General features: G+C 40.2%; 1 protein-coding gene across 4 annotated transcripts in view; it reads right to left on the bottom strand.

The window, feature by feature from the left end:
• Positions 1 to 357: 357 nt before the first annotated feature.
• LOC129638957 (fibrous sheath-interacting protein 2-like) overlaps positions 358 to 26,198 on the bottom strand; it is a 72,949-nt gene continuing 47,108 nt past the window's right edge. For 3 of the 4 annotated variants that reach the window (XM_055563735.1, XM_055563736.1, XM_055563737.1), the window contains 7 exons: positions 23,860 to 23,893; positions 11,127 to 11,615; positions 8,582 to 8,682; positions 7,124 to 7,170; positions 5,004 to 5,047; positions 2,880 to 2,946; positions 358 to 566 (listed from right to left, as the gene is read on the bottom strand). In XM_055563735.1, the coding sequence (XP_055419710.1) occupies positions 529 to 566; positions 2,880 to 2,946; positions 5,004 to 5,047; positions 7,124 to 7,170; positions 8,582 to 8,682; positions 11,127 to 11,615; positions 23,860 to 23,893 (820 nt within the window). In that variant the 3' untranslated portion in view covers positions 358 to 528. The remainder of the gene's footprint in view (positions 567 to 2,879; positions 2,947 to 5,003; positions 5,048 to 7,123; positions 7,171 to 8,581; positions 8,683 to 11,126; positions 11,616 to 23,859; positions 23,894 to 26,198) is intronic. The other variant, XM_055563738.1, reaches the window with a different exon arrangement.

The following is a 26,198-nucleotide window of genomic DNA, read 5'->3' as shown; positions in this document are numbered from 1 at the left end:
TCTGAATTCCAGTTCCTCCAGCAAATGTATCCTGACCACTCCAGCCCACAGCGATGACTCCCTTCTTTGAACACCTAGGGTGCCTGAAAGATGTGATGACACGTTGTTTTACTGGTATCACACGTTTGCTTTGAAGTTAGTTCTCATCTTCCCGGCAAGGCTGCAGGGCCCTCAAGAGCAGAGCTTCAACCCCACACTGCCTGCTAGATGGATCTCTATGTGACACAGAGCTGCTCTTTTCATCCCAAAATGCTTGTCAGAAGCATTTATCAAAACCCTCCTTTTCTCCAACTGCCTGTTTATGCTTTCTTTGCTCTTATTTTCAATATAAGAATCAGTGTGTAGGACACAATGTCAGCTTTAACAACCGTTTATTTTTTGAGGAAGGTCAACATGCTTACTGTTATTGGGTATTACAGTCTCAGTTTCTGTTTTGGTGAGGGGGTGAGGGTGAGGAAGGTTTCGGAACACTGGTGTTAGATTCTTGAAAACACTTGGGAGGAAGTTGATGATATCTTCCTCATCATTTCAGACCCATCTAGAGGAAGTATGGGGCTTTTCAAAGTCTGTGAACAACCAAAAGAGAAATGTGATCAGTTACCAGGCTTTCCAATTGCTGTCAGGCCCCGGGGAGTGATCATTTAGGATTCAGAAATAAGTAGTTATATCATAGCTTTTGTTTTTAAAAGTGCTTTCACAAAGAGTATTTTGCTCCTTCTGACAGCCTTGGGAAGAAAGCAGGAGAAACCCAGTGAAGTCAGATGCCTTGGCTAAGGTCACATGGGTAGCCTGATGAGCTAATTCCACACAAGAAGGTAACTTTCAACTCTCAACAGTACCGGTGTCCATTTCAAAATGTCCAGGCAAAAGCAGCTGCGCACTACAAAAGGCTAGCATTTCTCTCAGTCTGGGAACATTTTCAGTTGTCTGACCTCAAGTGATCTGTTTGTTGTGTGAGCTATACAGGACTTGTGTGGCCAATAAAAGTCTCCATTTGGACTCATTGTTCTATACCACTTGTCTTGTGCAAAGGGCTCTTAAAGCGTCTAATAGTTTATGTTAACAAAATGATTGTTGTATCTGTAAGGACAGAAATGAGCATTTACCTTTGTTGCTGATGAACTGTGACAAGATGTCATAAAAAGACACAGGGCAGTAAAGAACATACCTTCTTATTTCTAGTAAAAGACAGGGTTCTCCTAGACCTCTTGCAAATCCTCAGCTTTTCTCATTAGCAATATAACCTTAGGAACCTCAAGGATCTATGATTAAAACTAAGGTAGCAGATAGCAAATTTAACCGCAAATAAAGTGGGGGGTGGGAATAGTTTAGCTCTTCAGATCAATAATGCAGTACTGGAATGTGCTGATAGCTCAAACAAAATAAGAACAACCAAGAAATTAATAAGGAAAAAGCCAAAATTTGCAAAGGCAAAGGTAAAGGCTTGAATGGAGAGATCTCTTCTGAAAAAGTAAGACAAAGACAGTTACAGAATTCAAGCATATACTGCAAGGCCACATTCTGAAAATCTTGAGGGGAAAAATAAAGCTTTGTTTTTGCAATTTGCGGGTCTTGTTAAAAATGTAGATGCCTGGCCACCATTTCCAGGTCTCCTTCAAGACACCCTGCTGCTGCTTTGATCTGCTTTGTGGGCAGCACCATGGACTTCACTTGGTTGGTACTGGTCACTCTCAAGAGAGAAATGTACCTGGGTGTTTATGGCCATGACACATGCCAAGGGCTAGGGAATGACACGTCGTACCATGAACTGATTTTGATTCCCCCAAAATCCTATTCGTGAAAAATAAGCTGTAATGAGCCTGTGTTGGTCCAGAAGTCCCCTCTTTTGGGGTGGGTTTTCCTAAGCAGGTATCATTGTAATTTCAAATTCAATGTAAATTCTCCTCTGTGGGGAGCTTTACTACTTTGAGCACCTTAGCACAGGGTGAGCCATTTCTGCATTTCTTCCTCCAAAAGCCCTTATCAGAGCAAAAATAGGTTATCTGAACTGCTTCTCAGTGAACTCCTCTAATGTGTGGAATGTAGGGGTTGGGAGGAGGCGTCCCCATCAAACTGAAGTCACAGAAGAATGGGATTTTACTCTTTGACTGGACATGCTACTTGGAAACCTAGATGGGATCTTTTCTACTTATCACTAAACTCTGCAGGAAGTTCCTGGTCACCGCTTAGTTCTGAGATGTGACCCCTGTTTGGCAGGAAAAAGAATATGGGAGAGAGCCTCAAGACCTGTGATGTTAGAGCCCTGGCTCAGCCACCTGCTGGCTGTGCCACCTCAGGCAGGTCATTTGCCTCCATTTTCTCCTCTCTGAGAGAGAGCTTCAAGACTTGCAAGGAAGCATGGTATGATAAGCTTTAGTGACTGTTACCTTGTCGATATAATGGAAATGATGCTTCACAGGGTGGATGTGAGAAAAGCACTTAGCAGAATGCCTGGTACATGGCCGGTCCCTAATAAATGTTACTCCCATGACCAGGAACTGCCTGCAGGTTTAAGTCAGAGAACTGCATAATAACCTGCAAATTGCAATCTACATACATACTAAGGGAGAAGGAAATGGCCACCCACTCCAGTATCCTTGCCTGGAGAATCCCATGGACAAAGGAGCCTGGAGGGCTACAGTCCATGGAGTCGCAAAGAGTCAGACACAACTGAGCGACTCACATACACACACACACACACACACACACACATACATACTAAGTCATATTATCTCATCCTCATATTGGTGGTGGGTGGGTGTGCTGCAAGGCAAGGCCCATTCAATGTGATGGGCAAGGGGGGGTGAATGATCAAAACTCCTCTATGTTCAAAATGACATAATTGAGAGCTTCATTCTAAAATGATAAATTTGTTGTACCTGAAGTGCCATCGTTTGAGGAATATTGGCTGGTCCGGTCACTTCTGCATTGATAGAGGGTGAGAAACTGCCAAGACAAAGGTGAAATACTAGCTTAAGCCTCTGCCCTTTGATGGACAGCGAACACTAGAAACCCTGAAGGGAGCACAACCATGGTGGCATCATACATAGTAATCTCAGGGCCCCTCAGTCTCAAAGAATTATCTTCTGGGACTTTGGTTATTCCTAGGCATGACTTCTCATAATTCTTGCTAATTAGGACACCCAGGATTGGCGCCAGACTCAGACAAGGGCTGCCCCTGGCGGATAATTTCAAGGGCTCACGTGTCCCAGGTCACAGAACAATGTCAGCCATGCTGCCCTTCCCCTCCGGGAACTTGGAACAAATAAAACATTTTCGATCCTTCTCTGAGCAAAGCTAATGATAGTGGAGGTCTTAAGGGAAGGAGGAGGCAAGGGGAGGTCCATTTTACTACCCCAATCTTCTTTGAAATAATTCTTAACCATTGTGAGGTCTGGAGCAAGAAAGTGGTAGTGTGAGGTTGCAGCAGCCTGGAGGGGGCAGGGCGGAGATGGTGGCTCAGGTGCTGGCTTTGCTCTGTGGACCTTCCTCACCCCCTGGAATGCAGAAGCAGCAGGGTCCCAGAAGGGCCTGCAGTAGGCTGGGGGAGGTGGCTGGGCTAGGTGTGCCATGGTGAGGGCGGTTAAAAAGGATGGGGCAAATCAATGAAGGCAAGATGAGAGAAGCATGAGAGATGAGAGAACTCTCCACACCAACACCTACCATTGGTATGGAGAGCAGAGTATTATGGTGAAATTTTGGATTTGAGGCAGTTTATGGATTAAGATATGGAGGATAGGATATATAAAGGGATAAACTGGGACAGAACAATCTAAGGGACTGGTTCTCAACGTTGGCTGCACAACACAACCATCTGGAGAAATATTACAAATAGGCATGCTTGGACCCCGCCCCAAATGAACAGGAATCCTTGAGGCTGGGGCAAGCATTGTTCTCTTTTCTAAGTTGCCTAGGTGACTCTAGCATGAAGTCAGGTTGAGAATTCCCTATCTAAAGGAAGGAGGGGAAGGGGCAGATGCTACTAAATGGCCAGACACAAGTCCGCTAACTCAGTGGTTCTCAACACTGCCTGTTCGTCAGCATCACCCAGGGCCCAGGCTGCAACCCAGACCAACTGAATCCGAATCTCTGGGGATGGAACGCTGGGCGTCCGTTGTTAAAGTTGATTCCAGGCTGCAGCCAGGGTTGAGAACCTCTGCTCTGTGTAACAGTTCCCACACAGGGCTGTCCATCAGCTTCATGGGGGTAGGAGTTGAGGCCCTCCTGACGTGGTTGAAATTTGACTCTGATGGTGCTAAGGCAGTTATTCTGACAAGACAAGCCCTTGCTGTCATGAAGCTTATACTCAAGTGAATCCTGTGCCAGAGGATGAGGGCAGGAATATTTGACAGCTTTGTTTACTTCTGAATCTCTAGCCCTTGGCACATAGTAGGCACTTGATAAATGTTGAATAAATGACTAAATGGTGACCTAAGTGGTGTGAAGAAAATAACGCAGGATAAGGGGGATGGTTTGTGTTTATGTGTGTGTACACGCATGCTGGGGGATGGTTAAAGTGAACCAAGAGTAAAGCAAAAGTAATACAAAACAGAGAGGAGGATCTAGGAGGAGCTGTAGTTTCAGTCTCCTCAGAGACTTCCTAAGAGGGCTTTAGGTGGAGGGAATTTCTTGGGATCACACTAAGGAGTGGGCCAGATTTTTGGAAAGCTGCCTAGGAAGGGTACCCTGCAAAGCAGATGGAGCCAGCGTTCACTTCCCTCAGCCAGCGCCCCTTCCTCTTCGAAGCATCTGTTCCCTCGCTGCCCCCACCGGGCCCTCCAGTTCCAGGGCCTCACTCCTTGCGTGCCATTGTTCTCAGGTGCTAAGGGGCTTACCCTATGCGCTTAACTCGGGGACAATAACTTCAACCAGAGGTTGGTCCCAACTGGGAGTGCTTCCTGAGGCAACCTCAAGGCATGCCACACCCTTACTTTAAGGCACTCCCTCATTTTTGTCAGGGTTCCACTGGCTCACAATGAGGGGACCCAGTGAAAAATATTTACCTCAAGACTGCTCAAATTCTCCAGACATGGACATTCAAGACTTTCTGTGATCAAAACACAATATTGGAAAATAGTTATTTCTGAGACATATACACATTTTAGCACAAAAATAACCTCAATAATTTCATCAGAGAATCGCAGAAACTAGGCAAGCAGAAGAAACCAAAAGAGGTGAGATCCTCAAATTCAGGGCACAGGTTGTGGGGAAGATGCCTCTAACATGCCAAACTCATCCCATCTAGGGTCCGTTGCACTTACTGAACTCTGTGTGTGGGACCCTCTGCTTCCAGATCTTCTTGTGGTCACTTCCGTCTCATTATTAAGATCTGATGTTTCTAGACTTCTTGGACCAAACTAATCTAGCCAGTCATTCTATATCACTTGGGCTCTTCTTTATTTTTTTTTTTTTCATATTCATTCATGAATTTCACAAATACGTACTGAGTATCTACTCTGTGCTTCTTTTGTAGACATGTGGGGATACAGTGAACAGAGAAAAATCCCTGCCCTCATGGAACTAACATTCTAGGGAAGGGAGAGAGTCAATAAACAATTTTTTAAAAAAAGCTTTCAGATGGTACAAATGCTAGGGATAAAATTAAAGCAGGGAGTGCTGGGGTGGCATTGGGGTTTCAGTTTTAAAGAAAAGTGTTCAGGGAATTTTTGACTTCGAATATAATATTTCAGCAAAGATCTGAAGAAGATAAATGTTCATGTGGCGGGAGTGGAGGGATTAAGAGGGATCATAAAGAGAGGTGGTCAAGACAGGTCACCAGGAGGGGAGAATGGAATCCAGACCATGTGTGGCCTTGTAAGCCATTGTAAAGACCCCGGCCTTTATCCTGGGTGAAATGGGAAGTACTTATTCCTATCTAGAATTATTGTGTTTATGTGCTGTACTCAGTCACTCAGTCCTGGCCAACTCTTCACCACCCCAGAGGAAGCCCTATTGTGTTGATATCCCCTTCCCAATTAGAAGGAGGTGAAGACTTTGTCTCTCATTCGCAGCTCTATCTCCACAACTTAGAACAGTGTCCAGCCCGAAGAAAGTGCCCAGTGACTCTGTTGAATGTGAATGAATGCATGAACTGGACAGGTGCAATATTAAATATTACCACAGGATACCTATATCTAAGCGTGACTCACTGCAGTGAAGTTGAAGAAAACAATGACATTGAGTTCAGATTTAGGAGACGTGGGATCTATATTCTGACTGACAGTATGACCTTGGACAAGTCACTTCCCTACCCTGAACCTCAGTCTCTTCAGCTGTAAAATAAGGTTATACCAGCTACTTTCTGGCTCTGACAGCCTATGATTCCATAATACAGGAAACACGCCAGTGACGTATCATCCTCTGACGATGACCTATTTATGGGATTCTGGCAACTTACCTCCATTCTATGATTCATCTTTTAATAAATGTTATTCCCACTCTCAAATGGAGAGGATATATTTCTTGAGTAACTTCTTGAGTGGGTGCAGGCTTGAAACAACCAAGGCCAACTCCAGCTCTGTAGTTGGAGTTTTCAGGCCATCTTTACCGTAAACATGATACCCCTACCTCAGTGCTGTCCCACTGTTAGAGCCACATTGATCCTTTGAGCTTTAAAAGAATAGAGGACCAAACCCAACTCATAAATAAGGAGTCAGTTTTAACAGAGACAGAATTAAAGTGGGGTGCACCCTAGCCAGGATTTAATGCAAGCAAATAAACGTAGGTTTCATTTTTAGCTTTAAAAGCTTTTAAATATATTTTACTGGGGCTGACCTAGTTATACAAAGCAAGCATACCTACTTAAAGAGATGATTAAACCCTAGTAGCATGGGCTGTAGTCTACATATAGATGTGATAAACCTTTATTTCCTGGATATTTCCCACAGGATCATGGTAACTGTAAACTTATAGTCACACTACATACTTTTCGCCACAATTATTAATGGAATCTTACTAGTGTTTCAGAAAAAGCAAACTAGTTCATCACACTAGCTGGTTAACTGACTCAGTATTCTTCCAATTTAGATCAGCCTACTGGAAAACTCAGTATTCATCAATGTGATGAACAAACTCTCTTTTTAAATACAATCTAATTTAAAGTAAGAAAAGAAATCAATCCAACCTTCTGTAACCGTGGCACTTGGATCTGTGGAACTCTCATCATCAAAACTAAAGAAAAGATACAAGACATTTCATTTTCTTTGTATTTTATATGAAGGAATGAATAATTATTAATGAATAATAATGACTGTTAAAGAACCATCTGTCCAAGTCTTTATTTATATAGATGCAAACCTGGCGTGGTATGTCTGTGAGTTCTCAAAATAAAAATGACAGCTACATTGACTTTGGTTTTATATGTTCCCACTTGTGTTATGCAATGATACCAATAGTTGAGATTTGCCTGCAATACTAATTATGTATGTTAAGACAAGCGTGAGTGGAGATAAAGCCAGTGGTGGGCCAGGAGTGGATGTCCTAAAATGGCATCGGGTCAAAAAGAAACCTTGATTTCATGGTGCCAGGTGGAAAAGGATATAGTTGGGACAGGGTGGATTTTCTTCCTTATGCCCTATTTCTCCCATGATACAAAGTGCTACTGTTCCGAACTTATGGTTACCAGCGGGGAGGGTGGGGTGAAGGGGTGGTTAGGGAGTTTGGGATGAACATGCACACACTGCTGTATTTAAAACGGATAACCAACAAGGAAGTACTGTATAGCACAGGGAACTCTGCCCAATGTTATGTGGCAGCCTGGATGGGAAGGGAGTTTGGGGGAGAATGGATACATGTATATGTATGGCTGAATCCCTTTGCTGTCTACCTGAAACTCTTACAACATTGTTCATTGGTGATACCCCAATATAAAATAAAAAGTTTTAAAAACCAAAAACAGAGTGCTACTGTTCCCAGTTTGTGAATATTCTTATGGACACAAGGGCAATTTTAGACATGTTTTGGCTATTCTAGAAAAACTATTAAGACTTCAGTGTACTTTGTTCCTCCCTGTCCCTATAGATACCACATGGTCCAGCCTTTCTCTTATAGTCTTTTCTGACCGGATGGTCTTATCTAAATCTTATCCATCATTTAAAGCCCAATTCCAACTCTAATGCCTTTGAGAATTCTTCCCTGAGTGCTCTAATTTACATTGCCCCTCTGTGTCCTTGGGATTCTTCTGACAGGGCCACCCTGCTGAGCATTTAGGTACATACATGAACTAAGTGGGAACTCCTTTAGGTGAGCCGTTAGTGTGGGGACTGTTGACTCAGAGCCTGTCTCCCAGATTCAAGAACCTAACACATTAAAGACTCAAAGTAACTATACTATAGACCACTATACTAGAAAGCAGATCCCAGGAGAAGAAAGTAGAGACCAGATAAATAGGAATAGGAGAAAAGATGTGAAGGGAGGGCCCAGGAAGTAAACACAGAGGGGAGTTAGGGGAAGGAGTGAGGGGAGATTGAAGGGCTAAACTGGCTTCCTCACAGGTGTACCTGAGAGGCCCATTCTTCCCATCAACGTAATCTTCATTTCAGATTTCTATTTCCTTAGCCAACTAGTATTACTTTGACTGTACCTAGAAAATGAAGCCAGATCTTCTTCATCATTTAAAGATACACTCATCATTCTATGGATGAAGTCATGTGTTGGTTCGGTGCTAGGTCTCATTTCTGTTTCCTGGAAAAATACAAGTAAGACACAAAAGAGTGTGTATAATAAATAAAATATACCACAACATTTCCTTAGTTATCTATATAGCCAGCATTTCTGACCAGGCACACTTTGTTTGCTCATGAGATTTCACATGGCTTTCCAGTAAATAAACAGATCCCAATACACAGAGTTTGTGCAAGGCTATTGACCTGATGATGAGCTCCTGAACTGGCCAGAGTCATATCCCTGTGTTTTGTTTTCTCTGGTTCATTGCTGCTTCTGAGTTAATTGGAAAGAAGTGAAAGTGAAAGTTGCTCAGTCATGTATGACTCTTTGCAACTCCGTAGACTGTAGTCGATGGAATTCTCCAGGCCAGAATACTGGAGTGGGTAGCCTTTCCTTTCTCCAGAGGATCTTCCCAACCCAGGGATTGAAGCCAGGTTTCCTTCAAATGGATAATCCATGGGATTGTTTTACTAGGAAATTCTAAATCATGTGTAATCCCCATACATATGAGTAAGGTACGATTTTTGGGGTAGGGCTAACCCAAGAGGTCAGTGAGGCCCAGATCACCACTAGAAGGGTACAGAACCAGGGATAAGAGCTAGAGTTTATGGGCTGTTAACAGGGGGAATATTCAACATATTCAACTAGCAAGCTGGATAAGTAATTTTTAAGAAGATAGTTGGTTAAATAACTTTCCCCAATGTCACATAGCTACTAAGTGACAAAGCCAGAATTCAAACCCAGATAGGCTGAATTTGCATGAATGTTTTTACTCCCCTTCAAGTCCATCTTCTGGTCCTGCCCACTGGAATGGAGTTGGTACACACAAAACTTCCAATGAATATTTACAGGTCAGTGTACCAAAACCCCCCACAACCTATCATTTTAAATAATTAGCTTGTGTTTCTCCTAACCAGTTTCTATTTTCTGTTTTTCTTGTCCTTCTAAATAGCCTAGGACTCTTTCCATGATATGTTTTTCTTCAATTGAGGCTCCTGGCTGCCGGGAGCCAGCGTGAGGAACTCTGCCCGTGGCAAAGGTCATGAGGAAGGAGGCTTGGCATAGGCAAAGGCGGGATCGAGCCTCAGGAGTCCCCCTGGAAATTCTCGAGCATCTACCCCCATAACCAGAGTCTGCCTACTTTACTGCTTTGTGCTCTCACCTACACCTCTGACTTTACGGGGGGCTGTCCCCCACCACCACCTCTCTCTGAAAAAGAGTTAACTTACAGCTCCAGCTAATAAAGTTCCTGGGCGTGACAAGAATGTTTCAACCTACAGACTCCTTTGGAAGTCCTCTAGCCTGCCTGAACAGATTCTTCCGGCCACGTGTGATTGTCCATAGCCTCCCAACCGTGAGAGGCGTGAGATGTTCTAAACTGTCTAAATACAGATTCCTTGGAGCAGTTAAAAGATTGATTAGAAATTGTATTGGTGAAGGGTTTTTCACTTGTTGGGCCAATGTTTGCTGCTAAGTTTCCATATCCCTTACCTTCTGTGTCCCTGGGAGTGTATTGATTAATATAATTGGTGTATAGGAATGTAAGTAGTAGCTTTAATGTTTGTAACCTTGGACCCTTGAGTTAATTCTTTTCTTGTTATAGCCCACCACACCTTTGCCCTATAGGAATGCAACTTTATCTAATGCTTTTGGAGGGTGGTGCCTGACTTTAGAATAATCACCTTTAGAGAAAAATGAGTTTTCTGAAGAAAGGATCTTAAAATGTTAACAGGCCTCCTGGCCAGAAGATGATGTACATCACCTACACTTTTGCATATGATAAGTTTGCAGGAAGAAAGCCTGGCTTACTGCATGACTCTACCCCTTCCCCCATTATCCTCTATGCACAACTTAAGGTATAAAAACTACTCTGGAAAATAAAGTGTGGGCCTTGTTCACCGAAGCTTGGTCTCCCCATGTCGTTCTTTCTCTCACCTTCTGGCTGAATTCCCATCTGTAGCGTGGAGGCTCGTCAAGCCTACTAATTTTGCCTGGGCTTCTAAGATCTGACCAGGGAGGCCTTAGTGTCTCCTCTCCTTCGGGAGAATGGGAGGACGCCTGCGGCCTACGTAGGTGACGCAAATTCCTTGTCTTGGAATTTTATTAGCTTTCCATGTAAACCAACTTATTCAGCCTCTTTTCTTCGCTGAATTTTCTCACTGATTCTTTCTCACTATCCTTATTTAACCACTCTTTATATCTTTAATTCTATTGTATCCTGATCACCGAAGCCATCTCCCCTTCCAATTCCCTGGACCCACCAGGGCTGGACCCCGGCACCTGGCTTCATCTGTTAATCATTTCCCTTTTGTTGTAAATATCATCAGAGCTGGGAGAGACTACTTGGGATCCAGGTGATGCCCTTATCTTCCTACCCAATGTGTATTACTTGGACTAAGTTTGTGAAACTCTCTACCCTTTCTAGAGACACCTGGTCACTGATAGTTACATTTCTCACTTACGCTCAGTTGTGTCTTTTTCTCCCAAGGCGAGTTTGTGACAGTCAAGCATTTTGAGGTAGTTACATCAATGTTAGAATCAGTTATTAGTGTCTGTTCAGATTCCGTCTGTTTTGCTGGTGACACTTCAGTCATTATAGTTACTCTGGATTTGGGCTGACATTTTCCTACTGACAAAAATTTTTTCAGACTGCATTTGCTAACTGGTGGCTTAGGGTGAGCCACTGTGCTGGTAGTGAGCTTCATGTCTTCTTTTACTTGATCTTCAAGTGGGCTTTCTAGAAATTCTTCTTCTTCTTTTACAACCTCTTGTAAAACAACTTCATCTTCATCAGAATCTAAGCTTTCTTCTTTATTTTCTAAATTTTCTTGAATTATTGACCGAATGATTAACCGAATGATAAGATCTTTTTTGCTTTGAACATCTTTTAAAAGCTCCACTTTGGTGATGTCGGGCTTTATTAAGCTCTGAAATGAATTTCTACTAGAAGTCTGGAATTAAAGAGACAGTGAATGTTAAAAAACAATCAACTCAGTCATTTTTGCTGTGGTTCTACTGTATTGAATAGTAAGGCAACTTTCACATGGTTTCTATTTCAATTTAGTAAAATTACTTATCTTTAAGTGCCTTTTACTTATATATTAGTCATATGTTTAAAGGAAAAAATAAATGAAAATCACAAGCAATATTTCCTCTTTTCGATAGTTCTTTTTTGCATTCAAGATTAACAGTCCAGTTCAAAGAAGAGACCCTAAGGTTCCTCCTTTTGCTTCAAAGTTTACATTTTACTCATCAAGAAATGCAAAATGCATACTTTAAGTACACTGTTTTCATCATTTGCTTTGCAAGTCTTTTAACAGATTTAGACACGATAACATGTTTTTCTGAACTTCTTACTAGGGAACTAATACACCAATCTAAATAAAGAAATTTTCATGGAAAAGACAAAGTGTTGGCTGACCGGGATTTTTAAAACTGATGAATAATGGCAAAATTGTGAAGGACTTTGAATGTTCACTCCTCACCCCTCCAACACCCTAATCCTTGGAACATATTTTCCAAAGGAAGCTTCAAAGAGTAAATTTTCATTCTCCTCACCTCCCTAGTCAAATGTTACTTTCCATTTTGCAATGTTAAAGCCAGATTAAGGAAGAGACCATTACAGTTAAACAAATAACTTTTCCCATTTCTGTAGCCTTTTGATGATGCCACAGAACTTTTAAGTTAATTTGAGTTATCAATCCTAGATCCCTCTGTAACACTGCAAACCAGATTTTCAGATAAATGCTGCCTTAAAGGAATATCCTTTGTGCAAAACAAAATCTGAGTTAACAACTGGTTTGAGGGGCTCATAGTGAAGCACTCTTTGATTTTCACCCTCTTCCGCTTCTTTGAAAGACATGGGGTGCTCTAGTGCTGCCTGTGCAGAGTCACTGGATTTCTGAGATGAAATTTGTAAGACAGTGCCTTCTGGGAGAGAGTAGTCTCCTTTCACAGCTTGATCAAAATGGCTGAAGGCTTGGGCTTCACTTCTAGGAGATGATGGTTTAAACTCGGATTCGAGCCCTTCCATTGGCTCTATGGTTTTAGTTGAATCTCCGGTAGAGTATCTGACATATGAAGGTACATCTAAGGAAGTCTTGTCCTTTATTTTCATATCTTCCTCTGAATAAGACAACAAGCTGGAGACTTGTGGAGGATCATCCCAGCAGCTAATTCCCTTTGACTTTGAAGTGGACATTTCTGGTCCAGTTGTAAATCGGGAGCAATTAACACTGTAGACATTTTTAGCTCCTTGGAGCAGATTTTCCTTTGCATGGCTTTTGATCATCAACTCATAGAAATAAGTGCACTGGTTTATCAGTGTGCTGATGATCTGACTTGCTACAATGTTTTCTTCAAATATGCTAGTTGAAGATGGTTCCTTGTGCATTTTTGTCTAGTTTGTTCTTAATTATACTAAGCATGTCAGTAACAGTATTAACAGCATAAGTAAGCAATTCTGAATGGAAAAAAATAAAGCTGTTGAAGGCGTTGTTTATGTTTTCCTGGGAAATCATACTACTTGGTTTAGATTCATCAGGAAACGTAGTCAGTGTTTGTAACTTGGGAAATGTTGTTTTCATTGGTGGTTTCTGTTGCACAGCAAAAAAGTTTTCAATAGGTGTTCTCACAATTTCAGAAAAAGCATATGTAGAGACATGTTTGAACTGTAGGTCTGCAAATGACTCTAAGGTGTTCAGAACCCCTTCCAAGATCTCTTGAGTGATTTGGTGGCCAGCGATCCCCAGTGTTTTGTCTTTCAACTTTGTGTTGTAAGTTGGTACATCGTTAAGATTGTTCATGAGGAACCACATTTTCTTCTAGCAGCAGTTTCTTTCTTGCTTTGTAGTGTTTCTTTACTATCCGTTGTGAACATCTGAGTCAAGAAGCACAACTCTAATTTTTCAAATAGTTTTTTAATGATTTCCTGGCCAAATATATTAATTTGTGCTTGAGAATCCTCAACTCTAGAAGCAGCTCTTTTAAAATGATGGTGACTGCTTTCACATGGCTCAAGAAGTGACAAACCTAAAAGTGAAATGGAGTTTTAATTCTTTTGCTTTTGTTGAAATTTCATTCAAAACAGCCTCGGCTATCATTGGTAGCTTATATTTTTCGTTATCCATGTTGCTTGATTCTGTTTGCCATTTGTCAAACATTTGTTTAAAAATATCTTCTTTGGGAAAGAGTTTGTCTAGTTGTGAAGAAACATTCTCCAAGGAGAAATGGGCTTCTGGATTTGCAGCAGAGGTTGTACTAAAATACCCCCCGTGGAAGTTTGAGATCATCTGAATGTGAGCCTTTTATTGGATTGGCCAAATTATTCTTCATAGCATGTAGTCCTTGCAAAACTGCACTCACTATTCCACTTGCTCTCTCAATTTGATCAGAAAGTAAAGTGTTTACATTTGCCACTGCTCTGTTTTGCCTCACCTCTTCAAATTCATTCACAGTTGTTTGCAGAATATTACGTAGTATATCCCTGGCATACATTTTTAGCTCTGCAGTGGGGAGTTTTGCTCTCAGTGAGGGACTTTTGGCCTCCCCTATTGACAGTAGGTGTGGGAGCCCAATGGAAGTCTTGGACCAGCTACCTTTTAGGGTCTTTTCTCTAGGACCTAACTTGGTTTTGCTTTGGGCTTTAGCTCCACTAGGTCTGAGCTGTGGTTTTGTTCCAAATTTAGACAAAGAGTTAACTTTTGATTTTGTTTTAAAATTTGTCTTAACACTTGCCCTAGGGCTGCCCTTGGGGCTAGCTTTAGAATTACATGGCCTCAGAATTTCATCAGATTGACCTTTAGGGGACGAATTCTCTTCTAGATTCAGCAAAGCAAAATCTGTGATCTTTTTGAGAACCTTTTGAACCAAGTGTTTACCCAGTCGCAATGGAGAAAATTGCAATAAGGTGTTTTCCAATGAACTGACACTTCCAATGCCTGTGTAAGGATAAACTTGTGGTATCACAGGTTTAGGGGGAACACTGCTTTTTTCTGCTTGTTTCAGTTCTCTAAAGCATGATGGATTCATCAGTAATCCATCACTGCCAGAGGCTTCCATTTCTCCTCTGGTCTCACTGTTTTCATATAACGAGGTCATAATTACTGAGAACAGTTTTGTGTAAGCACTTTCAACTGTGTCATTTACAACACTGCTTATATGTGACTGTAAGGCTTTTTTTCATGCTGATGTTTTAATTTTAGAATCAGATGTAAAGTGGGGGAGTTCATTGAATGGAGAACAATGTTCTGTGTTTTCCAATACCCTTTGATATGCCTTCTTTAAAATTTCCTTAACTACACTTAACAAAGAATTTGTTTTTTCCTGTCCAGATTCTCCATTTCTAAATATTTCTTCCAATGTCCTTCTCTGGTTTTCCACTTCTTGTGTTTTTTGGTTTTCACCTGACTATTTTGAAAAGAGAGACAGTTTGGTGTTGTCTTCCATTTTTCTTTGACCTGGCACTATTTCATTTTGTACAGCTAGTTGGGTAAAAAGATCAGGGTCCTGCTTTGAGTAAAAGCCACTTGCCTTCAAAGATACTTTATTACATAAACTCTTTAAGATGTTGTTGACAGTTTCACTTGCAATGATGTTTTCTTGAAATGAAGTATTGTTTGATATGTATACATCTTTTGGATTTCTAGGTCTTTGTCATTTTTTATAAGCGTCAAAATGGTACTGGCGATGAGGTCAGCATATTCCTTAAGACTAGCTTGTGATATATGAATTGCAGGTCTATGGTTTTCTCTGTAATTAGCTAATGTGTAATTTGTGACTTCTTGATGGACAATGGTTCCAGCTGTTGATATTTTCGGGACAGTCACATCTAATGGCGTTTGGTTTGATTCAAGAAACACACTGTCATTTTGTTTACAATTTGTAAATTCTGAGCCAACATCCGGTTTTTCTCTAGTCTCAGGATCAAGAATAAGTAGCAAATCTATTCTTTCTGTGGCAAAAGATTTTAATCTATTCAAAATAGTTTTAGTAATAAAGTAACAGTAAGCATTTTCCTTACATGGATCAGGAGTAGGTTTCTTAGCATCTTGTTTCTTAAGTACAGTTGTCTGATTATCATCAGAAAGAGCTGATTTCAGCTGAATATCTCTTACCTTTCTTGCAAGAGGAAATCTCTCCCTTTTCCTTTCATTCACTGAATCTATAACAGGAGGTTGCTTACGCTTTGCCCTTTCATTCACTTAGTCTGTAACAAGAGGTTGTTGACGCTCTGCCCTTCCATTCACTGAGTCTTTAATGGGAGATTGTTGATGCTCTGCTTTGGAAAATGCATCAGAAAATGCTGTAGACAATCTTGGAGAAATGGAATCATTTGCACTGATGCGAACCATGATAGCAGAAGTGAGATTTTAAAGAACAATATCCACCATATCATTGGAAATCATAGCAACGCGCTCCTTAGGAACTAAAAGTGTAAGAATAGCCTTATTTGTATACCTAGGGTCCCTTTCAGAGTTTGTTTCTAAATGTCTCCCACTTACATTACATTTAAGAGTGGATACAGCAAGTGGGAGATTATTCTCATCTATTGTTTCCTCACAGATATCAATTAAGATACCTTCAATGGTATCTAGTACTTGAAATTGAAGTTCTTTTACGATAATCACTTTTATTGAATAGCTTTTCAATAATATCTTCTGGTGCAACTGGATCAGTCTCTCTGTCAAATACATTTTTTTCATATTTGCCTTTAGTAGACACAGTATCTAGCACTGTGCTAACAACCTGACTTGGAATACTTTCAAAGGCCACAACACTCTGAGTTAAGAATGGACTTCTTATGTCTTGATCTAATTTATGTTTGATTCCTTGTAAAATTTGTCTAGCCACTTCTGTTGCATACATATTTAATTTAGAGGCACTCAGTTGACATATCGAGGCGGTCTTTCCGGATTTACTGTGATCCATTGAGCAACAAGAAAATTGGTCTTCAGAATATGAATCTTTGGTGGATAACCATGGTTGTTGTAAAGCAATCTCATCCTGCTGTGAAGGTAAAGCCACAGGAACTGTGAAAATGATGTGAGGACAAAAGAGAGCCTTTACTGTGGAAGTAGCAAATGCTTCTAAATTTGTTAATATTGACTGTATAATATCTTCAACTACATTTATTTTGGTCAGTTTACCAATATTGAAAGTGGACTGAAATGTGCGTGGATTTCTATCCAGTATGGTAGAATAAACAGGGGACTTTCCTCCATGGGTAGGTTTAGGAAAAGAGATTATCTGCTGGAAAGGTGATAGTATTATTATACCTATTTTCACTTTCATTTCTATCTGTCATGGCAGCAGAATAAAGTTTTTGAAATATGGTTCTAACGACACCATCTGCAACAATGGTTACATCTGCTTCAGATACTAAAGGGCCCACTGTTTTCTCCAGGGACTGAACAGATGTTTGAGCAAATGGTTCATCTTCAGCATGAGGAATGTCACATAAATGGGACTGGGGAAGAGTAAACACCTTTAATTGACCAATTAAATCATTGTGAAAAATTTCATTCAAAGTATTTCTTACAATGGGCACAACTGGGGACTTTTTTGGCTCTTTGAGTTCCACTTCAAAAGTTTTTAGTGTTTTTTTCTAGTTCCTGTTGCTTAAGAGAATCGGATTTAGTTTCATCTTCTGCTGGTCTTTCCTCCCCAGCACTTTCTTTCTCTGTATCTGCAGGATCTTCTAGATATGAATCTGGGTCAGCTCCTCCAGGAAGAAAATTTCCATAGATTGGCCTATATCTGTAATTTTCAATGCCTCTCTCTTCTGGTTCAGGTTCGTTAAACATATCTGGAGACACTGCATCTAAAATGAAATTGACTAAACTCTTAAGTATTTGTTTCTCTTGTAGTGGCTTACTTATACATGTTTCCAAATCTGGCAAGTTCATGTTTAATTCAGTTTGAAGAGCTTTCAAAATAGTACTTGACACTTTCTTTGCATGCCTGTATAAAGTCGACTGCAATCGTTTTTCATGTGTGTTACCACAAATGTTGGTATTTTCACTTTCACAGTATGTCTTGTTCTTTTTATATCCACAGATTATAGCACCAAGATTTTCCAAATTTCTATTGGCAAACCCTTCCAACTTAGCAAAAACCATTTCAAAGATGTCCGAGGCCAAGGTTTTCAGTTTATTCAGATGCTTTTCTTTTCTGGTTCCTATTTTGGGGGCAGTAGTTTTCCCCTTGTTAGTTATCTCTTGGCTACCTGTAGTTTTCCCCTTGTTAGTTATCTCTTGGCTACCTGGCCAGGTCACATTGGATGCTATGCTTGAGATTATGTCATAGCATCTGCTCATTTCCTCAAGAAGCAAAGCAAATGACAGGCTGTCAGTGTCAATACGCTCTGAGATAGCTTTAAATTCTGAATTTTTGAAAATGCCATCTGTCTCAACACCACATAGTTTTCAAACAATACCTTCTAGAATTGTACGAGAAATGAGCTTAATACTGGACTGCAGTGTACTGGTTGTTCTCAAATTCTTATTGATCCCCTCTGTATTTTGCTCATCAGATAGGGGAGCATGTGGGTGGTCTCCAGTGAGCTTGCATAACATACCATACAAGGCATCTCCAATTCTACCTAACACTTGAAATCTAGTACATTGGTGAACTTCCTTCTGCATGCGAGGGCAATGAGAAGGCAAAAGTTTTTGTTGATCAATGCCATCAGTCCCATGTGAGATTTTAGACCTTAGCTTATCTGAAGGGAGTAAAATATTACTTTTATCTGTGTTTCCACTTAACACCTCACAAATGCAAGTAGCTAATGAACTTGTCATAATGTCATTATTTAGCTTTGTGACAACAGAGTCTAATTCATTTTCGGCGTCAGCAAAAAATCCTGTATCTCTAAAGTTCTTGGGAGGGCTATTCTTCCTAACATTTAGATTTTTCTTATTGTGTCGTAGTTCTTTCTGGATAGCACCCAAAACAATTTTTACCACTTTAGTTGTGAAAGTACTAAGGTGAGATCGAAATGAAGATTTCTTGTCAGGAGCAGGCTTTGAATGGGCAGCATGGCTTTCTGGTTTGAAGCAGGTTTGTAATTTTGGACAAATAAATGAGTTCAACTTCTTAAAAATTGTGCTAATGGTTTTATCATTAAGGTTATCTACAGATTCTGATGTTGAGCCACTTGTTCCAGATTCTACCCAGGAAAGTTTTGTAGGGTCCACGCTAAGTGCAGATAAAATTTTCATCTTCCTTTTACTGTCAAACCATATTTGTAATAACTCTTTGTTTGGTACATCAGCATTATCTAGAGGAGTTTGATGTACTGATGAAGAATGTTCGATAATATGACAAGAAGTTACGTGAAGTATTTTTAATATAGCATCTACAGTATCTTGAGATACCGTATGGATTTCTGACACAGAGGACATCTGGTCCATCCATTCTTGATGTGATGGATCCTGTGGTTCTCTTGAGGTAAGAAGTGAAGCCTCTCTACCATCTTCATAATCTGAGCGATCAGATGGCCCAGAAGATAGATCTTTGAGCATCTTTGCTAAAATACTCCTAATTATATATCTTCTGAGGCTTTTTGTATTTGATATGTTTCATCTTGACTGAAAAGCAAAATGTCTTTATTCCAACTTGGCTTGTCCTTTAAAGGGTCCTTATTAAAAGCTGGAAAGTCAGTATTTAATCCCTGATCGTGAAATGCTCCTTTGCGTCCATAAGCAGGCTTTGTAGGTAAGTTCATATTTCTTCTGCGTTTAAAATCATTGTTTTCTCCAGTTAACCAGTAGTCAGGAACCTGTTCTTGTAATTTTGCTTTTTCGTCTTTGACAGATGAAATCAATACATTTTCTACAATTCTGTCTCTTTCTTCATTTTTGTCTTCAGAATAAAGGGCCACACCAGGAACATTAACAGGTGGAAACAGGCTCCCATACCTAGGAGCACTAGCTACTCCAGTCCTGGTGAGTCTGTTCCTTTCTTCAGTGCCAGAGGGACTGCTTATTCTGGAGTGTCTGCTCTTTCGGACATCTGTTTTCACTGGTTTCTGATGCAGCTGAGCCAAGAGAGCATCAAGTAGCTGTAGGATGATCACTGTTTCTTCAGTTGCAACTAGCCTTTCGTTATGAAGTCCAACTTGTATATAACCTAGTATAGTGCTGACTGCTTCCTTTATATAACCAACCAGAGAGGACTTGGAACAAATAGTTGAGACTAAATTTTGTATTTCTTCTTTGCAATCAAACTGGGAGCATCGGTCTTAGCACTGGATTTCCGTTTGCTGGCTCTTTGAAGGAACGTATACGTTGGGTCTTCTCTGTGTTGCTGATAAGCTGGGTCAGTAGTGATTTTAAGATGAGCCAATTCACTTTGCTTAGCAGATGCAAGGACCGTCAGCTTTTCTAAAATCACACGAACCATGTCCTCTGCAACATCATTCATGTTCTCCAAAGCATAAGGCAGTGAAACTTCTGAAGTTTTTTCTTTTGGAGAAATAAAATGTTCTCCACTGACTTAATCTGATTTAAAGTGAACTGATACATTTCCTGGTGAAAATTCCTCAGTACATGTTTTCTTAACTGCAGACTGTAACTTCCCAAGCACATTTTCCATAATTTCAGCAGCTGCTGAGGAAATATCAACATTGGAGAGCAAGTCTCCTTTGTCAGTGTCAGTTTGGGCAGGCAAAGGTTCGGTCGTAACAGAGGAAAGGGTGGGGATGGTCTGGGTTAGTTCAGACACCATTTCCTGAAAAACGTTTCTTAAAATCAACTCAGCTTCCTCTTTTAGATGATGTTTAAAGTTAACATAAACATTATTTAACTCCTGCATCTCATTGATAGCTTTTGCTTTTTCATCTGAAGACAGTGGGCATTCTAGGCTATCTGTTTCATCTTTACATTTCCTAGTGCCTGTTTCAATCCGTACAACAAGGTGACTATCGGATTTACAGGTTTTAAGGTTGGCGGATTCAGATATCTCATTATATTCAGGTTTGGGGGCTTTAGGTTTGTCTTCCAAGTGTTCTTTCCTGTGATATGTTGTTTCTACATCTGTTCTTTCTTTACGGGCAAGAGATGATTTTGATGGGGCCACTGGCTGCTCTATTGACCTGTCAGCTGCCTCTGTACAGGGCTCCGCCTGAACCATCTTACTTGTTTCATACAGAAATGTCTCACAGCATGAGCTGCAGCAACTCGCACTATCAGAAGAGAGGGTGGAGTTATCAGGCATTGGGCATGTAATATTTTGCAATCTTTCTTCATATTTTGTGATGGCTGGGTATAATACACTGGTCACTGCAGCCACGACCCAGGTCATGACATTTTGAATTATACTGTTCAGTTCTTCAGAAGTTACCTGGAAGGGAGGTGAGTGGGGATAGAAGGGAAATCATGGATAAATTACTCGTTTTAGGGACAGCAACTAACTTTTAATTCCTTATATCAAACAATGCATAGTTAGAATCCAGCCATGGTGTATAAGGAGAACATAGGAAATCTATTTAGAACACCAGATTAATTTCAAGTTGGTTTATTCTCTATGGCTGTGATCTATTTTTTGAATGAGATTTCCTTTGATTCAAAATCTCTTGGACGCTATACTTGTGCTCCTAAATGTATACTTGTATCATCCCCTAGATTGCCTAATTGTTGAATATTTATTGTGCAGTGTAGCACCCTTAAAGCTGTCTGTCCATTTTATCTTTATTTCAAAAATCTGAACGTATGCCTAGCATATACTTGAGCTCACTGTTGGTGAAATTTAAATGTTAATAAAGTAGTACACCCATTGAAAAATAAAGCAGAAAAAAAAAACAAAACAAAAAAATCCCTTGGAACTATATAATAGTTTATTACTGAGGGTAAATGGCTTCTTGGTTAGAAAAGATAGCCAAGCTCATAGAAAACAAATTCTCTAGCAAGAGGTAAGACTATGTTATGATCCAAGCGATACCTAAAAAAACCAGATTGCCTCTAACAAACTATTTCATGAAACAAATCTGCAGTTCAAACATGTATGTGCCTTTGTGGACAGAGTCTCCTTTTAGGCATCTGTTTAGCTAGGAGATGAGGGTGAAAAATAAAGCCTCACTGTGGAGAGGTCAGCCTGTGGGCTCCCTGGCTGGTCTGTTGCTGCCTTTCTCGGTCAATTGACTGTGTTGATTTGCATATGCAAATCACCACAGCTACTTGTTTACGTTTAATCAATGGGCAACAATTAGCACTGATGATTTAAGGGAAATGAACAGGCTTAGGTCCAATAAAAGATTATCAGTGCAAACTGTCTTAGATTGGGAGGCAGAGGTCAGCTCAAGAAACAAATACATTAATTTCAGAAGGAAAAAAGGCTGAGCCCGAACTTGGCTCAAACAGCCAGAAGGTGGAGCACTTGAGGGAAGCTGGGGTCTCTTTCAGTAAGTGCTGAAGTAGAAACCCAGGGCCTGGACTTGAACAGCCATTTCCTCATGTTTAATTGTGTTTATTGTTACAGCTTAGACAGGGGACCAGGGGCAGATGACAAGTGCACCTGCCAGACTCTATAACTGTTTGTGTACGTTTACTTATTGCAGATATATTTGGGGGTCATAAAAATCCTTTTGCCTATAATAAAATAGCATTCTTTTTAAAGTTGTTACTATCCTCAAGACAGCCAGACCAAGCATGTGTACCTTCCACAGGAACTGTTTCTCAACGCTGTGGCTACAAGCCAGTGGCAGCAAAGGCTGGATGCCTGGCATTTTAGCTGTGCATTGTTTGATATCCTGGCATTTGGGCACCGGATTCCCTATCATGTGGTTGTTAATTCACAATTATCTCTGAAGTTAGCCTCAGATTGTTCAAGGTTAGGCCAACATTCAGAGAAAAGTTAACACCTTGCTGAATGTAGCATATTCTCTCCTGACCAGTTAGAGAAGGTTTGGAGGACACCTCCAGGAAAAGTCGTGTTATTAGAATCCTTCCCAAATCTCTTAATGTATGTTTTATTGTGATAAAATGCACATAACATAAAATTGACCGTTTTAAATTGTACAGTTGAGCAGCATTAAGCACATTCACAGTGTTATGCAAACATTACTACTATCTAGTTCTTGTAAAGCACTTTTTTTCACCTACCGTGCAGACCAGAAAATGGCTACTGAGTTTGAAGAACATATTAATAATTTGAAATGACAGCATACGGTTGAAAAACACTTGTTTTACATAAACATGACCTAAATCAGACACTTCTAAGAATCACATTTAAACATTAATAAATAAGCTACTCACCTTCTTGGTCTAAATTGATTGAAATCTGTTCCAATACATATGAGCTAAGCATTTCAATACATATTATTTTCTTGTTACCAGAGATAATGTACAGTAAGTAGATCTACATTATTACTCTTAGGGTAGCTGAGAAGCATGTCCAACTTTGACATATAAAATTGGGGCATTTGTCAAGTTTTTAATGAAGTGAAATGTGATAAGTAGAATCTGATTTTTAGCTCATTTTCACTATACTAGTAAACCAAGAAATATCTTCCTGGTGCCAGTATGTCTCAGCCTTTGTGTTTGTTGGACGGTCTATGAAACTCTCACGTACGTGTGAAAAAGTATGTGAATGTGCTACTCCCCTGAACCCCTTTCTAGTTCATGTTTCTTCTAGCCCCAAAGTTGGGGCTTATCAGACTTACCTTATGCTCTTCACCTGGTCCAAGTTGCAGCTCTCTTGAGACCCCCTTCTTCTGATGGAGTAGCCATCCTAAGATTCTTCTTACTCCCAGGAGAATTACAAGATAGATCTAGGCATCTTGGTTCACTTACCTGAGGGGCAGGGTGCTCAGCCCTTCAGCCAGATCTGCAAGGGTCTGCAAAGGCATTTCCTGTAATGCCTTCCCATTATGGAGTGAGTGTGTGGTATTGGATGTTTTCTTTGTGATGATTAAACCTCCCAAAGCTCCCCCAATCTACCCTCCTGAGGACCCGGGGCAAAATGGTGGTAACAGTAACTTTGTACCCCGCATAGCAATAACTCTTTGAACAATAATTTCGGACCTTGGCAAAATTCAAGATTAACAGAGAGTGAAAGTCAAGGAAGAGAAAAAGGCAAAGAGGAAAACGGACTAAAATCAATAGATGATTTTGCTGGTAGTCTGATTCACAGATTTTTCTCTAATAACATATCGGAAAATATCCTTAATTGCTCTATAGTGAATTTCATCATACATACTTTCTCTTGACAGCGATTTGGATGGTAGTCTTGTCTGAAAAAGTAAAAAGAGATTGATTTTATTACTCATGGTTAATCATTTATGTAACTTTCCTCCAAATTCCTAATCATTGAATCAGATTACCTGTTTTGTGCTTGGGAGTTTTGTTTTCTCCCCAGCAATTCACAAAGAAGAATAAGCTTTATTTTTTTATCTAATCTCCCCATTTATCCTCTTATTTAGATATTGGCCCCTGGGCATAGGACATGCTCTATTACCCAGAAGAATTATTACGCAGAATAATTGCGGCATAAACAGTAGAATAATAGGTGCTGTATAAACTAACACTTGATGTTGCCACTCTTGACCCACCTTAGCCATGTTTGTTCTGTAGTGAGTTGAGAAGAGCATGGGGTTGGAAAGACAAGGGATGGGCTAGTTCTTTCCACTTGACCTGCCTGATCAGAGCTTTCTGATAATTCACTTTCTACTCACCCCCTCAAAATTCCTAATCTCCTCTCCTCACCCTGCAGTAGAAGATCTATGTATGATTACTGACAAGGACATTAAAATAATGGGTTTCGGATGACCTGCAAAGCCAAATTAGATGGAGCCCCTTTCTAGGTATCACAATATTCTCTTCTATGCTCTAATCAGGATTATTTATTCTGATCTACTACATGGAACCAAAATTATATTTTATTAAATTGTAGCAAGAGAACAACAAAATCATGTAGATTATAGGATAACACAAAGTTAAAAAAAAAAAAAACAAAGCCTAAGTCTGATTTACTTTCATATTTTACTGCCTCCATGGACCCCTTGCCATAACCTCTTGACCCTCTTAAAGGAAACATGGTGCTCTATTTTCATTTTTACTTGGCCTGCCCTTATGTTATCAAATTTACTTTTTTCTACCAAGGCCTAACAATCCAATATTGAGACATACAGTCAGACTGTGAAATGACAACTTTAACACTAGTAGGAAAAGGTCTCAGCTAGGGTTAGGCAGCAATAGCCCATCCTAGGATTAATACCTTTTTGCAATATGGAACCTAGAACATGAATGCTCACCATCAGTGACATAGTTCCTATCCTTTGGCTTCACTAATTTTTCTGAGACCCAGTTTCTCAGGCCATCTCCAGCACAATTTCCTCTTTGTAGATCCTCTGCAATCTAACGCACCCAGATTCTTTTTTTCCTGCTCTCCCTAACCTCATACCATAGGCAGCAAGTGGAGTCCTATGTATGTTTCTACCTGTCTCCAGACTTTCTGTCCCAAAGGCATACTTTAAGATAAAAGGAAACAGCAAAGACCTAAGAACAAAACTAACCATATAGATTTAAAAAACCTTATATAAGACCACTAGCAACTAGTTGTAATATTGGATACAAATCTGCAGTTTGCCGCGAATTATCAGTTTCTCATTGGAGTCAATTGAGCAGAAACACGCAAATAAACTCACTGTTATGTGGGAAAGTTCCACCACAATTCTAGGAGTGCCATGATATTACATCTACTTTTCTCTAGTCTTCAGTGTTTTTCCCTGATAGGTTGATACTACTAAAGTGTCAAAGGTTTAGGTTCGTTTGTACTGCCAACTCTACTTCTTAAAGAGGGCAGTGATATTAATGACACTTAGTTTAGAAGCCCCAAACATAAGGCCCAGTTTTTCACAGTTTAATTTTCCATGTTATAAAACTATAAACATAACCTTTCTGTTCCTAACCTTTTCCGCCATACAACCTTACTTTAGTCCAGAAAATAACTGGCCAACCACCCCTTGAAGATTAATGTAACAAGACTACATTTTAGTCCGTCTGCCTAATCCTTCTGAATATCTAAGTTTTAATCTAATTGTAATTGGTGAGCCTCTATTGGTACCTCAGGCCCCTAGCTTGGGATGATGCCTGATACCTCCTGATCATACATACGTGTGGTCCATTCTATCACCAAATCTGTTGAATTATTACTACTGTTTACCCCCCATCACTATCTTATCACATTGGCATCCTCTTGTCCTGATTTTTTTGGTTCCTAATTCTATTTTATTAAGCTCACCTGACTGCCTCTTGAGAAACCTGTATGCAGGTCAGGAAGCAACAGTTAGACCTGGACATGGAACAGCAGACTGGTTCCAAATAGGAAGAGGAATATATCAAGGCTGTATATTGTCACCCTGCTTATTTAACTTATATTCAGAGTACATCATGCAAAATGCTGGGCTGGATGAAGCACAAGATGGAATCAAGATTGCCGGGAGAAATATCAATAACCTCAGATATGCAGACGACACCACCCTTATGGCAGAAAGTGAAGAAGAACTAAAGAGCCTCTTGATGAAAGTGAAAGAGGAG

This window comes from Bubalus kerabau, chromosome X (genome assembly GCF_029407905.1).
Source record: "Bubalus kerabau isolate K-KA32 ecotype Philippines breed swamp buffalo chromosome X, PCC_UOA_SB_1v2, whole genome shotgun sequence".
Classification (NCBI taxonomy): Eukaryota; Metazoa; Chordata; class Mammalia; order Artiodactyla; family Bovidae; genus Bubalus; species Bubalus kerabau.
This window is presented reverse-complemented; position numbering and strand designations above follow the sequence as displayed.